At 42.6% G+C, this 17,670-nt stretch overlaps 1 protein-coding gene across 14 annotated transcripts in view; it reads left to right on the top strand.

Moving 5' to 3' along the window:
- LOC140196738 (PDZ and LIM domain protein 5-like) overlaps positions 1-17,670 on the top strand; it is a 261,799-nt gene that overhangs the window by 228,286 nt on the left and 15,843 nt on the right. For all 14 annotated transcript variants that reach the window (XM_072256439.1, XM_072256443.1, XM_072256444.1 and 11 more), the window contains 2 exons: positions 8,936-9,128; positions 16,107-16,287. In XM_072256439.1, the coding sequence (XP_072112540.1) occupies positions 8,936-9,128; positions 16,107-16,287 (374 nt within the window). The remainder of the gene's footprint in view (positions 1-8,935; positions 9,129-16,106; positions 16,288-17,670) is intronic.

The following is a 17,670-nucleotide window of genomic DNA, read 5'->3' on the forward strand; positions in this document are numbered from 1 at the left end:
GGAGCATGGTGATTCTGAACTCTGATCAGCTTGTCTTTAAACAACTTCTGGCATGTTAGCTGTGAATGTGTCTGACAGCAGCTGCTCCCAGTCAATGCCCCTTAGCTCCTATCTTACCCTATCGTAATTTGCCATACCTCAATTTAAGTAGCTTCTTGCAAGATCCAATTTTTTTTGACTCATAATTATCTTAAAACACAGTGGTCTGTCCAGTACTTTACTGATCTATGTTTTATTTAGCAACAGATTGGACTTTGAGAAGTCTGTGAAGATTACCGCACAGAAATGGGCCGTTTCAAATCAAGCAAAAATCAAGCCAAATCAAGTTTAATTATCATTCAAGCCATACATAGATACTGCTGAATGAAACAGTGTTCCTCTGGGGCCAAGATGCAAAACAGTCAAAAATTTAGCCCGGGACATATGGTGCAGGGCAAAATGGTTTACGCTGTGTTACTTACCCCGTAACTGGGTTGCCAAACCAGCAGAAATGGACCACTTAGTTGGTGTCTGGATTACTGGAACTAAGAAAGTTTTATCAAAGAAATAAGCAACACAGTACTCTAATCAAAAGGATATAAATGCAACAGGTTAGCGATGATAAAACACACATGTACACAGAACTAGGATAATAGGATCAAACAATCTCTATCGCAGTCTAGGGGTAAAATGATCAGTCATCAAGTGACACAGAGTTCAGTTTAATTCAGTTCGTAGTAGTCGCCGTCGTGTCATTGGGGGGAGAGAGAGAGAGAGAAAACGAATGAATTTGCAAATCAGTTTCCAAACAGACCTTCCATATTCCTCGCAGGTAGCTTTCGGGCGAGCTCTTTGTAATGTCTTCTGAGGTCACCGACTGTGACCCCTCCGTTCCAGATACGGTCATTCTCCTGCGGTGAACCCGGCACCCAGGCAAGGGCGGACACACTCACCAGGTTCCCGCCCAACCATATCTTTCCACCCTGCTCATCTATGGCTGGTCCCGCAACCAGACCTCCAAAAACTCCCACCAACTTGTGGGGGGGGGGGGGCACACTGCTTTCAGGGTCTCGTTACCTCGTGGAGTCATGTGTCTGTTGCCTTAGCGAACCTGTCCCTTTTTATCTCCCTGCTGGGTATCGCCTGTCCATCAAACTTCAAACAGTTCAGGGTTCAAAGCCACCGGTCGCTGACAATAGTCGGAACCGTGTCTCCTTTCGGTAATCTCTCTCGTCTCTCTCTTATTAGCACCTTGCATGTTCCCCCATTGTCCTCTTAACGGCATCAATCTTCTGATAACTGGTTCTTTTGTCACAGCTGGTACTAAAAATTGGGTGGATTGTGTTCACTGATCAGCTGACACTTCTATGGGGGGTTTCTCTGGCCAGTGTCCATGTCAGCATGTATAGGACCTGCTGTCTGCCTGTACATGGGACCTGTGCATCTGTACACTACAGCCAAGAAGTACAGAAAATGCTGCGGGTTAGACAGTTTTGCATCCCATTATTTTGCTGCAGCCAGACGCAGCAACAAGTCAAGTGGCTTTCTGTAACATAATGAGCCAAATGACTGACGCACCTTGTATCTGGTGCTGACTGGCAAATTTAACGCCGACTTATTCATATGAATGAAGTTGCGTTTCTTTACAAAGGAATGAAGTTTATTTTAAAAATAAATTAACATACTTAATTGCTTCTGCTGACAGTGAGGGTTGGAAACTGTGGGAGAAACCTTTAGCAGCTAATAGCCTGTGGCAGGTCCATAGTTTCCACTGCTTAAGTCACAGCAGCAAGGCCAGAACTACACTGGGAGCGTGGATGGAAAAAATTCACAGGGCTTCCTTTATTACAAGCTGACATCAATGGGCAATTGCTTGTCCTGGATCAAATGCTCCTCACGCCACAACTTCCATTGTTCTTGTACCATTTCTTATACCCTACCATTCCACATCACCTCTGTAAAGAAAAATTATTTTAAAATTCTTCGTGTTCTTTCCTGGTTCAGATCTGGGCATTCGCAAACAAACAAGACAACACACCTGTTCAAGGTCACATGAATACACTTTATTAGAACTAGCACAAATAGATAGATAGATAGATAGATATACCTTATTAATCCTGAGGGAAATTTGGTTTTGTTAAGCCGCACCAACCAAGAGTAGAGCGTAAATATAGCAATACAAAAACCCCCAACAATCAAACACCAAACTATGCCAGATGGAAGATAAGTGCAGGACCAGTCTATTGGCTCAGGGTCTGACCCTCCACGGGAGGAGCTGCACGTTCGATGGCCACAGGCCGGAACGACCTCCCGTGCTGCCAAGTGTTGTATCACGGTGGAATGTGGCCGAAGTCCAACAGTAAAAAGTTCAATATCCAGTCTGCAAACACGTTCCTCGATCGTAATATACCCCGGATTGCACCATCCGTTGTTAGCCAGAACAGTAAGCACCGAACTCCTTTACGCTTACCGCTCTCAGTGCACTTCCGGTCAGCCGGAACAGTATTACCCACTGAACTCCTCTTCTCCATAAGTCTCTGTTGTCTCGACCCGGTCCTCTTTCCTCGGCTTTGTGATCCCCCTCTGTGTGTTTTCCTCCAAATTTCAGCAGGGGTGTCCACCGCTCTGTTCGCTAAGCCGGCCGGTCTTTGCTGGTCCATGGAATACACAATGTGACCTTGCTTCTGTCCCGCGTGTCGGGATGTAACCATTTCCAGCACTAAAGAAAACCTAAATAAAACACTCCCTACCAGCATGTTAGAGAGGGTGCAGCTTCGACGTGTTACCGTGAGAAAAAAAATACAAAAAAATAACGTAAATTAAAAAGTAAGAAGAAGAAAGTAAGAATAGATCGGAACGGCTGTACCAGGCTGCATGCACGACCGGCGCATGCGCGCAAATTTAATACAGAAAGAAAAAAAAAACAAATCTCCACAGTAGTAGCAGTACAAAAAATCAAAATAACACATCCTCTAAATGAGCTGATCTAAAAAATGCTAACAGACTTTCATGCAGCCTCGCTATCTGTCTGTCTTTCTCTGTCAATACCTAAGTCTGACTGGACATACCCTGGCTCTCTTGATGTACTGTTTCCTATGTCAGCACTAGCCACCTGCCGTGGTCTAGCCTTGGGCAGAATTGTCTCTGCCTGCACCAAGAAGGTGCCCCTTTTGTACCCTTCAAAACTTCTTACACGGGTACATCTGCACAATGACCTCTGCTTCTCATGAAAAATACGTTTTTCGTCATCTTCCACTATTATGGCAATGGACTTGTGCCCTCAAAACATTGCTGTGAACTGGTTCTTTTGCACTCTCTCAAAACAATCCAACTCCAACCTAACACCAGCTTGTCTTACAGACTTCCACTTTATGTTTCATGTACCAAGGAAGAATCTCATTTAAATTTTCTTTCTTACAATCTCTTCCCTACATGTACTGTCTATACATAGAGTGAGGTAATCCCCCTGCACTCACATAAAACATAGATCAGGACGTCACAGAAACCAGCCTTTCGGCGGGTGATGTTATAGCAGGCGAATAAGTTAGTGATCAAGTGCCCAACTAAACTCATCCCTTCTGCTTACACAAAATCTATATTGTTCCAGTTCCTACACTTTCATGCAGCAGAGGAACACAGTGGACACTTTATTAGGTAGAGGAGGTAACTAATGAAGTAGCCACTGAGATAATATCTCCATGACTACCACTGGCAGCACATTCCAGACACCCATAACTCTATGTGGGGAAATAGAACCTTCCCTGTACATCTCCTTTGAATTTGCTCTCCTCCACCATGCATGTCTGCCCTCAGGTAAAATGATATTTGTTGTCTACTCCATCTGTGGCTCTCATAATGTTATAAACCACTATCAGATCTCCTTTCAGCCTCTGCTACTCCAGAGAAAATATCTTCAGTTTGTCCATCTTCTTGTAGCACATGCCCTCTAATCTAGACAGTGCCTTGGTGAAAAAATTTTGCACCCTCAGAATCTGAATCAGAATCAGGTTTAATATCACTGGCATTTTGTGAAATTTGTTGTTTTGTGAAAGCGGTACATTGCAATACATAGTAATAGAAGCTATAAATTGCAGTAAGAACTCCCGCTCCCTGACATCCACAGTCAGTTTTTTGGTCTTACTGATGTTGCTGTAACACCACTCAACTCAACTGTCTCACTCCAGTAAGCCTCCTTGTCACCAACTGAAATTCTGCCAAAAATAGTTGTCATCAACAAATTTATAGCTGGGCCTAGCCACAGATTGGTGGGTGTAGAGACAGTAGAGCAGTGAGCTAAGCACACATCCTTGAGGCATGCCAGTGTTGATTGCCAATGAGGAGGAGGTGTTATTTCCGATCCTCACAGACTGTGGTCTCCTAGTGAGGAAGTCAAAGATCCAGCTGCGGAAGGAAGTACAGAGGCCCAGGTTTTGGAGCTTGTTGATTAGAACTGAGGGTATGACTGTGTTGAATGCTAAGCAGTAGTCAATAAACAGCAGCCTGACGTAGGTATTACTGTTGTCTCAGTGATCTAAGGCTGAGTGGAGTGTCAGTGAGATTGCATCCTCCGTAGACCTGTTATGGCGATAGGCATATTGCAGTGGGTTCAGGTTCATTGCTTAGGCAGGAGTTGATTCTAACCATGACCAACCTCTCAAAACACTTCATCACAGTAGATGTGACTGCCACTAGGAGATGGTCATCAAGCCAGCTCACCCAGCTCTTCTTGGGCACTGGCATGATTGACACCCTTTTGAAGTAGGTGGACCTCTCCAAGGCCTTGATAGCCTTTCAGTAATGGAGCAACCAGAATTGAATACAATGTTCCAGATGGGGTCTAACTGTTTCATAAAGCTGCAACTTAACTTCCTGACTCTTGAATGTAATTTCTAGCTAATAGAAGCAAGCATACCAGATGTCTTCTTTACCATTCAATCAACCTGTGTAGCCATTTTCAGGGAGCTATGGACTTGCATCCCAAGATCCCTCTGCATATTAGCACTGTTTAGAAACTTGATATTTACAGTGTACTGTCTCCCAAAGTGGCCAAGTTCATTTGTCATTTCTCTGGCCCCATCTCCAGCTGATCTATATTCATTAGTCACTGACCTCCAGCCAGAATAAGTCCAATCAAGTGCCACCCTCTATGTTTTAGAAGCAAGTTAATTCTGAATCCAAATGGCCAGTTCACTGTGGATCCCATGTATGGATGAGTCTCCCATGTGGGACCTTGTCAAACACCTTACTAAAATCCTTGTAGAGAACATCCACATTTCTACCTTCATCAATCACCTTTTGTCACCTCCTTGAACAAAAGAATATAAGAAATAGGAGCAGGAGTCGGCCATCTGGCTGGTTGAGCCTGCTCTGCCATTCAATAAGGTGGCTGATCTGACCATGGACTCATCTCCACCTACCTGCTTTTTCCCCATAACCCTCAAATCCCCTACTATGCAAAAATCCATTCAACCTTATCTTAAGTATATTTACTGAGGTAGCCTCCACTGCTTCATTTGGCAGAGAATTCCACAGATTCACCACTCTTTGGGAAAAGCAGTTCTCCTTATCTTCATCCTAAATTTACTCCCCCCAAATCTTAAGGCTATGTCTCCTAGTTCTGGTCTGAACAACCAGTGGAAACAATTTTCCAGACTCTTTCTTATCTATCCCTTTTATAATGTCATGTGCTTCTATAAGATCTCCTCTCATCCTTCTGAATTCCAGCGAGTACAGTCCCAGGTTACTCAATCTCTCCTCATAGTCTAACCCCCTCATCTCTGGAATCAACCTGGTGAACGTCCTCTGCATCGCCTCCAAAGCGAGTATATCCTTCCTCAAGAAAGGCGACCAGAACTTCAGACAGCACTCCAGGTGCAGCCTCACCAGTACCCTGCATAACCTTCCTGCTCTTTAATTCAGTCCCTCCAGCAATGAAGGCCAACATCCCATTTGCCTCCTTCATAGCCTGTTGCACCTCCAAACCAACCTTTTGAGATTCATGCATAAACACTCCCACGTCCCTCTGCACAGCAGCATGCTGCAATCTTTTACCATTTAAATAATAATCTGATCTTCCATTTTTCTTTCCAAGGTGGATAACCTCGCATTTACCGACATTGTACTCCATCTGCCAGACCCTTGTCCACTCACTTAACCTATCTATATCTCTCTGCAGACTCTCCATATCCTCAGCACAATTTACTTTGGTGTCATCAGCAAAATTGGATACTACACTTGATCCCCACTTCCAAATTGTTTATGGACATTGTGAACAGTTGTGGGCCCAGTACGAACCCCTGTGGCACACCGCTCACCACTGATTGCCAACCAGAGAAACACCTATGTATTCCAAGTCAGTGAAGTTGGTCTGACACAATCCATCCCACACAAAGTCATGCTGTTGATCTCTAACTTGGCCAATTTCCAATTGGTCATAAATCCTATCCCTAAGAATCCTTTTCAGTAACTTTCTTACCCTAAATGAGGCTCACTTTTCTGTAGTTTCTAGGAATATACCAATTTCCCTTTTTGAATAATGGAGCCACATTGGGTACTTGTTGATCCTCCAGGACCTCGCTGGTGGCTAGAGAGGACATAAAGATATTGGTCAAGGTCATCTCTTGCCTCCCAGTAGCCTATGATGTATCTCATCAGGCCTAGGGAACTTATTCACTATAATATTCCTTAAAAGATATAACACTACCTCCTTTTTTTTTTAATCTTAAAATGCCCTCACATATCAACATGTTCCACACTGAACTCGCTATCCTCCACTTACTTCCTTCTCCTGAGCTAAGTACTCATTTAGGACCTCATCGATATCCTCCACATCCAATTACATGTTCCCACCTTTATCCTGAGTGGTCCTGCCCTTTCATAGTTATCCTCTTGTTGCTAATATATACATAGAATGCCTTGGGATTCTGTTTTGTCCTACTTGCCAAGGCAGATTGATGGTCCTTCCTGCGTTTCCGTGTTCCCTTCTTGAGTTCTTTTCTTCACTATAATCATCAAGGGCTCAGTTTGATTTTAGATTCTGAGCCTTACATCTGCTTCCTGTTTTATCTTGACTAATTTCACCACATATCCCCCACATCCAAGTTCCCCTATCTTGCCACCCTTATCCCTCCATCTTACTGGAACATACGTGTTCCATGCAGTTGATATTTAACCACCCTTCACATGTAGATATGGACTTGCACAGAAACAGCTACAGTTATCTTAAAACTTAAGAACCTGTGATTACTTTTCCATGACTTTTCTCCCACTGAGAGGTCAGTTACCTGACCAGGCTCATTCTCTACTGTTCCATTATAGCCCCTTCTCTTGTTTGACTATCTACATATTGATTTTAAGAAACTCTCCTGGAGACGATGAGCAAATTCTTGTCTTTCTAAGCTCTTACACTAAACATATCCCAGTCTATGTAAGTGAAGTTGAAGTTATCCACTATTACAACCCTGTTCACTCACAACAAACTGGAGGAACTCAGCAGGTCGGGCAGCATCCGTGGAAATGATCAGTCAACGTTTCGGGCCGGAACCCTTCGCTGGTCCTGACGAAGGGTTCCGGCCCGAAACGTTGACTGATTGTTTCCACAGATGCTGCCTGTCCTGCTGAGTTCCTCCAGTGTGTTGTGAGTGTTGCTTTGACCCCAGCATCTGCATAGTATTTTGTGATTACAACCCTGTTGTTTTTACGCCTTCCCCTAATTTGCATGCATATCTGTTCTTCAGTGTCCTGGTGGCTATTGGAAGGTCTGGAGTCTAATCTGGAATGATTGCACCTTTTATTTTTTAAGTTCTACCTGTATAGATTTGTGGATGAGCCCTCCTTGTATCCCATTTCAGTGCAGGTGTGCTGTTGTTTCCAATTAATACTGCGTCAGGTTTCAGTGTCTCATGTGTTACATGAGCTGTGTGCAATTCCACCTTTACCCTTTATGTACAATGCTAGGTTTCCACCTGGGAGTTGATGGGTTAGTTGCTATGCTAGAAGCCATTTACAGGTTTACTATAGTAACATACAAAGTGCTAGAGGAGCTCAGCAAGTCGGGCAGCACTTGTGGAGGGGGAAAAGCACAGCTGGATTGCAGATTCCGACATCTACAGTCTCTTGTGTCTCATGTTTATTAGAGCTCGTTGTAACTTGCAGCATTTCGTTTGGGTTGGTTTGATAAGGTTCCAGTTACCCTTATAGGTACCGGCCCTGCCAGGTCCTTTTACCTAACCTGTTATGAAGTCATCCCTGCTATAGGGAGCTATTTGATGGTAAGTAAGTGGTGAATTAAAGACCTAAGCCAAGTTAAAAGCAACAACTCATTAAACTCTGGGCTTTCATAGCCAATTTATGGGAATTGGTGTATACAAACTGGCCACCGGATATCTCACATTACAAGATCTAGAATTGAAATGGGTTTATTATTGTCACATAGAATCGTAGAGCATTGCAGCATGGATAGAGGTCTTTTGGCCCAACCTTTCTGTGCCGACAATGATGCCCAGCTTGCCCCGATTTTCTGCATTCAGCCTGTATCCCTCTAAGCCCCAACTCTTCAGGTACTCACCCAAGTGTTTCTTAAAGGATACTACTGTACCTACCTTAACCATGTCTTCTGGCTGCTTACTCCATATATTCAACACCCTGTACATAGAAAAATTGCCCCTCAGATCCCTTTAAATACTTCTCTCACTCTAGACTTATGCCCAGAGTTTGGACCCCCCTACTCTGGAGAAAGGACTGTTACCATCCACCTTATCGAGATCTCTTAAATTTTAAATGCGTCTGTGAGTCTGGCCCTCATTCTTCTGCATTCCATACATTCCAAAGAGTAAAGGCCTAGCTTGCACTGATGTACTGAAATGACAGTGAAAAGCTCAGCTTGTTCTTTTTCAGGTATTGTTCAATTTTCATTGCAAGAGGGGGGAAAAAAATAATTTTTGTCTTTCACCTGCAGTGAACAGCATCTCCAAGACTACACTGCCGACTGCACATGTCTCTCCTGCCAATTCCACATCCAACGCGAAGGTGCCCAGCACTATGGTGGACAAGCCACCACAGCAAGATGATAACACATTGGTTCAAATGGCCGAACACATCCCTGCCGGGAACAGGACACCAATGTGTGCCCATTGCAACTTAGTTATTAGGTAAGAGGCAGAAAGTATTGTTGTAATGGATGGGATGCTGCTGTGATTAAACAGGGATGATGTTCAGAACTCTGGTATCGGACATGTGAATCAGCATATGGTTCATCACCAGAACCAGGGCTAACAGCTTCAAAAGTAAAGGATCTTCCATTCAGGCCAGACACGAGAAGAAACGTGTCATCCAATAGGAGTGAAACTTTGGAATTCTGCACACAAACTCTTTGGAGACACGATCACTGAACACATTTCCAATCCATCCATAGATTTCAGATATTCAGGAATATAGGGTTGGTGCGGAAGCAAAAAGTTTTCCATGATCTATTAAAAGATCATCAGAACTTACAGTGGGATCTTGATCTGCTTGGAAAGCGGTCCGAGGAAAGGCAAATGGTAATCAATCCAGATAAGTACGAGCAGTTGTATTTTGCAAAGTTAAACTAGGGTGGGATGGTAGAGCACTGCGGAAGCATTGTACAACAGAAGAACTCGAGGATACAGTTACATTGTTCCCTGAAAATGGCATCACAGGTAGACAGGGTGGTGAAGAAGGCATCTGGCACACTGCCCTTCATCAGTCAGGATACTAAGTATAGGAATTAGAACATTGTGTTGCAGTTCTACAAGACTCTGGTGAGGCCACACATTTTTGAGGCAGGAATAGTCAATATTTAAAAGATATTTGGATAGGATAGAAAATGTTGAGGGATGTGAGCCAAATGTGGGCAAATGGGACTAGCTTAGATGGCCATTTTGGTTAGCATGGACCAGTTGGATTGCAAGGTCTCTTTCCCTGCTCTAGAACTCAATGACTTTAAGAATCGTAAAGCATGCACAAGGCACTGAGTAGTCTATTTCTTATTTTCTCATGACTCATATTAAATTGAGAACTGTATTCCAATGCCCAAACAGATGAAAGAACAGTCAGTCTAGCTTATCCTGCTGAGCCGGATCACTCAGCACAGCCTGTCTATAATTGTCCAAACAAACCACTGTCCAATCCAAGTAGTAGTTTAGTTTGTTTATATTTGAACTCTTTATGAAACAAAATGTGATGAAGCACATGGTGATTCATATGTCTGACACCAAAGTGCTAAAACAAGTCCAGTTCTTGCTCCACTCCTTCTCCCCACCTACTTAAACTCATCGTCTCTCCTCTTTGTTTTCAGTCCAGCTGAAGCGTCTCGATACAAAACATTGACTGTCCATTTCTCTCCATTGATGCTGCCTGACCTGCTCAGTTCCTCCAGTGCTATTTACATGAATCTGAATGGGGTAGTAACTTATGTCATCATTGACATAAGTTTTGAAACTTCTTGTTCTGTGGCAGCAGTATAGTGCAGGCACAATGTTACAATAAAAATAAATAGTGCCAAAGGAATTGTAAGGAAGTGTTCATGGGTTCATGGACCGTTCAGAAACCTGGTGGCAGAGGGGAAGAAGCTGTTCCTAAAACACTGAGTTTAGGTTTTCAGGCTCCTGTACTTCCACCTTGATGGTAGTAATGAGAAGAGAGCATGTCCCAGTTTGTGAGGGTCCTTAATGATGGACACTGTTTTCTTGAGGCTTCACTTTTGGAAGACATCTATCACAAAAAGGATTAATATGAGAATAAAAGCGAGCTAATTTATCTTTGGACATATGTGCTCTATGAACAACTTTAAATTGAATTAGGGAATGTTTAGCACAGATAGAGGAAGTATTGACTAATTGTAAAATCTGCCCCCAGTCATCCACGGAAATAATAGATCCCAATTCTTGTTCCCAATCTGAACTAATCTTATCAAATGGAGCTTTCCTAAGTTTCATAATAATATAAATAATAGCCGATGCACCTTTCTGACATGGATTAAGGTTAATTATAGTATCTAAAATGTATGTAGGAGGAAGCATTGAAAAGGAAGAAAGTATAGTACTTAGGAAATTTCTAACTTGTAGATATCTAAAAAAATGTATTCTTGATAAATTATATTTATTAGATAATTGTTCAAAAGACATAAGGGAACCATCTAAAAATAAATCCAAAAACCATGAAATACCCTTAGTCTTCCAAATTTGAAAAGCACGATCCGTAAAAGAGGGAGGAAAAAATGTTACCTAAAATAGGAATCGCTAGCCCAAATTGGTTAAGATCAAAAAATTTTCTGAATTGAAACCAAATACGTAAGGTATATTTAACTATCGGGTTAGACACCTGTTTAAGGCGTTTCAAATCAAAAGGAAGAGAGGAACCTAAAATAGAGCCAAGTGTATAGCCCTGAACAGATTGTAATTCCAATGCTACCCATTTAGGAATGGATAGTATATCCTGGTCAAGTAACCAAAATTTCATATGTCGAATATTAATTGCCCAATAATAAAATCTAAAGTTAGGTAATGCTAAGCCTCCATCTCTCTTAGCTTTCTGTAAGGAAGATGTTCTCGATAGTGGAGTTGTTTGTGCCTGTGATGGAGCTGAATGAGTCTACAGCCCACCTATGATTCCTGTGATCTTGTGCATTGGTGCCTCCACACCAGACAATGATGTAACCGGAAAGAATTTGCTAGAGCCTTTAATGATGTGTCACGAGCATGCCTTTATCATAATTATAGCAATATGGTGGGCCCATATCTGGGAGAATGAAGTTCAGAAACTTGAGGCTGCTGACCATTCAAAAAGATTGGTGTATGTTCTCCCAACTTCCCCTTCCTGAAGTCCATAATCTGCTCCTATATCTTACGGAATGTCATTGCTCAGAGAGCAGACATAGACTGGGTGGGTCAAATGGCCTTTTTCCACGTCACGTGGAGAAATGATGCTCTGCATTCTGCAACAGGTTACGTTGCTGTTGAGTTAGCAGTATGTAGAAGGCTCAGCATGTGCAGGAGTTAAATTCAGCGAGGCAGTTGAAACAGAAGTGAAATTATGACTCAAATCACAGAGACAGACATTTTAAACAATGTGACAGAGGTGAGTTAGCACCAGCTAACAAATCCAACATGTGGAATTTGGTTATTGGATCAGCAATTGAAGTATGAGCTACAAAGACGCTTGTGAAACTCGGAATTGGAAGTATACATCTAAATCACTTGACTCTCACAAGAGATACTCAAGGCTTTATTGGAAAGTTATGAGATCATAAATTAATCCAGTGGAGAATGGAAAAATTATCACAGAGTTCCACTGAATTGAGAATAAATGGATACAATGCCAATGACTTTTTCCTTTGTGAGAAATGAGAATCTAAACACTTATAGAGGGTTTAAAATGGTAAACGGTGGAAGTATGAAATAGTTATTACAGCAGTGCAGTGTATGGAAATGTGTATAACACAATACAGTACATGAATGCAGAGGTGCTGTGTGATGAATGGATGAACCGAGTTATGTGTGTTCTAGCTGCTCCTCATTGGCTCTGCATTGCCCCAGTGAGGATTAGAGAACCTGTGAGTTTACACATACAAACCAATTACGGAAACCCGCACTACAGTGTCCAGGAGATGCTGTGGCCAGTAGGGAATAAAAACAAGAAAGGCTGAGCAAGTCAGGCAGCATCAATGGGGAGAACAAGTCAATGACCTTGTATCATGGGCTAATGTTTGTGATTCCATCCCGTTTCCACTCGAGAGTCAAACGGCTACTCCACATCACATTCAGAAGGACACAGCACTAAAGTCCTTTCCCTTGCAATCCAAAATATTTAAGCAATGGCAGTAATATGTCCAGTGGACAGATCAAGCATTGTGCTTCAGTCTTGAGTTGAGCTGCTTTAGAGTGTGTAGGCTCTGAACCTGATTGTTGGTAAATCATTCCTTTAAGACTTTTATCTAGATTTACAACTGATGGGAAAACTTAGTTACAAATTTCTCTCTGCTGTTTTAATGCTTATTTGTTACCAAACATCAAAGCAATGGCCCACAGATAGGTAGTGCCACAAGGACTATAGATAGAAGGATTGAATTACAAAGAAAGCTATTAATAAATCATATGAACAGGCAAGTGTGAAGACATCCATTTTTGAACCAGCAGGAGATCCAGATAGACTATCCTTCATATCGATGTGCTCAGTGGTGGGGAGGGCTTTACCCGTGATGGACTGGGCCGTAACCACTACTTTTTTTTAAGGATTTTCCATTCAAGAGCATTGGTGTTTCCATGCTAGGCTGTAATGGCATGATTCTTAGCAGTATGGAGGAACAGAAGGATGAGATGTGACTTGATACAGGTATATAAAAATATATGAAAGGCAGAGGAAGATTGGACAGCCAGTTTCATTTTCCCAGGGCAGCAGTGGCCAGTACTAGAGGACACTCATTTCAGTTGAGCGGAGGAAAGTTCAGTGGAGATGTCAGAGATTTGTTGTTTTTTTTAACACAGAGTGGTGGGTGTTTGGAATGCACTGTCAACGATTTCAGTTGAGGCTGATACAATAGGGCCATTTAAGACTTGTAGCTAGATGGAAGGAAATTGGAGGCTGTGGGCTGTGTAGGAAGGAGGGGGTGGACTGAAGGCCCCATACTGTTCTATGTTGACTGGGTGGTGGAGAAGGAACAGGGCAGAGAACAGATGGTGCCCAGATCCTTCAGGATTTGGGTTGGAACTTTCAACCATGAAGGGGAATAGGTCACTTGTTACCCTTGAGCCCTGAAATTTACGTTTCAACCAAAAGGATTAGGGTACATAGAGTGAAGACAGGTAATTCAATGAAAATGTCCCTTTGGCGTGTACATCCATTGATGTGAACAAAGTAATCTAATCTGGACTTTAAGATAAATTAAATAATTTAAGTGGTATTGAAGGAAAACTAGAGTTTGCCCACAAGTTCTAGATCATTACAAATTGGTGTAATTAATACAACATGTCTCAGTTAAACAAAGCTGCCTTTACTCCTGAAGGAAAATAAATAGTGTCACTCACAGACTGAAAGAGGAGCAGCCAGTTTGAAAAGAACCAGTTCAGCATATTCACACTTCACCCTTTCTGATGCTGAACAGCAATCAGCAGAGAATTGAATCAGTTTGCACATTACACCAATTTCTATAAAGTCAGGTCACACTGGAAAACAAATTGTACTCCTGTGTGCCAAATAAATTGGTCTAGTTCGGTGTTGAAAGCCATTCATGGGATTAGCATTCCACTGATGTGCAAGTCATCATTTGATAATTTATAAATTGTTGTGCTAGTTGGCTAATCTACACATCTGTCCTAGTTTCGAGAAGCTTCTCTGGGTTGGGTAACAGTAGATATAATGAGTGGAAATTCTTTCCTACCTGCTTCGTAGCACTTTGCCACTGTGGTATCAATGCACTATCAGTGAATCTGCTGAGCACTACACACAATACTCAAAGTGCAGCCTAATCAGTGTTTTGTTGCAACATAATGTTCCAACTCGATATCCTATGCCCCATTGTATGAGGGCAAGCATGCCAATTTCCTCCTTACCTCATTAACCTATATTACTACTCCCAGGGAAGTGTGGACAGATCCCTTAGTCGCTCTGTTGATCAACATTCCTTTGTGCCCTAGTATTTACTGCACGTCCTCTCCCTGTATGACTATTTGCATTTCTCGAGATTAAGTTCCACCTACCAACATTTTTCTCAACTGTCCATTTGATTTACAAACACAAAAAAAATCTGCAGATGCTGGAAATCCAAAGCAACATGCACAAAGTGCTGGAGGAACTCAGCAGGTCAGGCAGTATCGATGGGAAAGAGTAAAAAGTCGACATTTCAGGCTGAGACCCTTCTTCAGATGTTCACTCCGTCTGATTTGTATTTTGATGTAGCATTAGGAGAACCTTATTACTATCTACAATGCCAACTTCTGTATCATCTGCAAATTTACTAACTATACCACCTCGAATAACTTGCTAACTATCCCTGCTCCTAATAAACCTCCACTGAACAGCTTCCAATTTGTTTACATACCGTGCATCCATTGTGGGTCCAATACTGTGTACAATGTGTAATCACGCGCATTTTTACATAACATTCTCTGAGGCAGCATCCTTTCCCAAAGTTGCTCCTTATTTATTGCTTCCCATATTATCCTGCAACTAAAACAATTGCATGACATTATGCTTTTTGTATGTGAATACAATGCTTCTATTTTTGGAAAACGCTCTGCAGAAATAAAGCCGACAGACATGGGTTGCAATTTACAAGGCATTTATTGAATAATGGATGGTGCATTTAAACTAACCTATTTAGATGAGCAATTAACAGATTAGCCCTTGTAAATGTAATGCAGACTAATTAATATTTGATTCTTGATTCCAGTTTGATAGTTGTTTCCTTTAAGGGTGTATGGAACAAGGTTTAAGTAGCTTGGAGCATGAATGGGCTAATTTTTCTATCTCTTTGTCGTCTGCTTTCTTCTCAGTTATACCAGAAAGCTAATTCTTCTGTTGTGCTCAGGAGACTGAATGACACAAGTGGTGCGACTTGTCTATTGACAGCAGATGGGGATGGCTTTATTTTCTTAAATTACAGCTAATCTGTTTGGAGAAGGTGCAAATTAGAGGCAAATTACGAAGCAAATTTTTTTAATATGGAGAGAGGTGGGTTTTAGGAGTGTGCTGCCAGGAGAGGTGGTAGAACCAGATTTAGTAGCCATGTTTAAGAAGCATTTAGATAGACACGAGAACTGGCAGGGAATGAAGGGATCTAGACTGTGTGAAAGCAGATGGGATTGGTTTTGACTGGCATGCTAGGACAGACATCATGGGGTGAAGGGCCTGTCCTATGAATGGGAGCAGTGGAGGGGACTACAATGTAGGGGCTACTCAGCAGGCCAGGCAGCATCTATGGAAACGAGTACAGTCAATGTTTCAGGCTGAGACCCTTCAGCAGGCCAGTGTGTCCATAGATGCTGCCTAGCCTGCTGAGCTCCTCTAGCATTTTGTGTGTGTTGCTTGGATATCCAGCATCTTCCGACTTTCTCTTGTTTACTGTGTTGGGGTTACCTGCTTTAACGATCGCTTCCTGTTTGCTATGACAGGGGCCCATTTCTGGTGGCCATGGGCCGCTCTTGGCACCCGGAAGAGTTTACCTGTGCCTACTGTAGCCTGTCGCTGGCCCACATTGGGTTCGTGGAAGAGAAAGGATCTGTGTACTGTGAGAAGTGCTACGAGCAGTTCTTTGCCCCTGATTGTGCCCGGTGCCAAAGGAAGATCTTGGGGGTAAGTCTCTGTAGAAGTTGCACAAAATCAACCAGTAAAACTGAAACCTTAACTGCAGAAAGTGTTAAACAGTCTCAGTCCATCACAGGCTTGTCACATCCTTCCATCCAGTCCACACAATTTACTTATTTGCTTAGAGATATAGAGTAGAACAGGCCCTTCTGACCCAACAAGATGCAATGCCCAGCAGCCCACCTATTTTACACCAGCCTAGTCACAGGACAATTTACAATGACCAGTTAACTTACTAACTAGTACATTGTTGATTTGTGGGAGGGAAATGGATCACCCGGAAGATACACAGGCAGTTATGTGAAAAACATACCCAACTCTTTACAGGTGGTGTCAGAATTGAACTCTGAATTCAAAGTTCAGAGTACATTTACTGTCCAGGTATGTATACAGTATGCAACCTTGAGTTTAGTCTTCTTGCAGGCAGCCACAAAACAAAGAACAGCGTAGAACCGGACTAAAGAAAATAACCAACACAATAAGACCATCAAATGCATGAAAAATGTAACAAGTTGTGCAAACAACAAAAGGCAAACAAATGCATACGGAGCATTAAACATCTCCCAAGAGAGAGTCCACGGCCAAGTGCAGCCCGTCCAGGAGCTGATGGGTGCAGGCACAACCACTGAGTCAGTTAGTTCATTGCTGTGTCGATGGCTACAGGTCATAGCGCAGATTCAGTTCCACATCGAAGCGCCTTGAGCACATCGCACAAATAGTGAAGTGCTTCAGTGCCGAGGACATTAAACGTCAAAATGCAGCCTAAAGTGAGTCCACTCCACGAGCCACCGAGGCATTCAAACCTTGCAGCATGGACTCCAAACTGTAAGATGTAAGAGCAGAAATAGGCTCCCATCGAGTCTGCTCCGCCAGTCAATCATGGCTGATCTTTTTTTCCCTCCTCACTCCCAGTCACTAGCCTTCTCCCTGTAACCATTAATGCCATGTCCAATCAAGAAACTATCAAGCTCTGTCTTAAATATACCCAACGACCTGGCCTCCGCAGCTGCCAATGGTAACAAATTCCACAAATTCACCACCCTCTGGCTAAAGAAATTTCTCCTTATCTCTTTTAATTGGATGTCTCTCTATCCTGAGGCTATGCCCTTTTGTCCTAGACTCCCCCACCATGGGAAACGTCCTTTCCACACCTACTCTGTCTAGGCCTTTCAACATTCGAAAGGTTTCGATCAGATCCTCATCCTTCTAAGTTCCATTGAGTACAGATCCGGAGCCATCAAACATTCCTCATGATAACCCTTTCATTCCCAGAATCATCCTTGTGAACCTCCTCTGAACCCTCTCCAATGCCAGCACATGTTTTCTTAGATAAGCAGCCCAAAACTGTTCACGATACTCTAGGTGAGGCTT

The sequence above is a fragment of the Mobula birostris genome, chromosome 4 (genome assembly GCF_030028105.1).
Source record: "Mobula birostris isolate sMobBir1 chromosome 4, sMobBir1.hap1, whole genome shotgun sequence".
Taxonomy (NCBI): Eukaryota; Metazoa; Chordata; class Chondrichthyes; order Myliobatiformes; family Myliobatidae; genus Mobula; species Mobula birostris.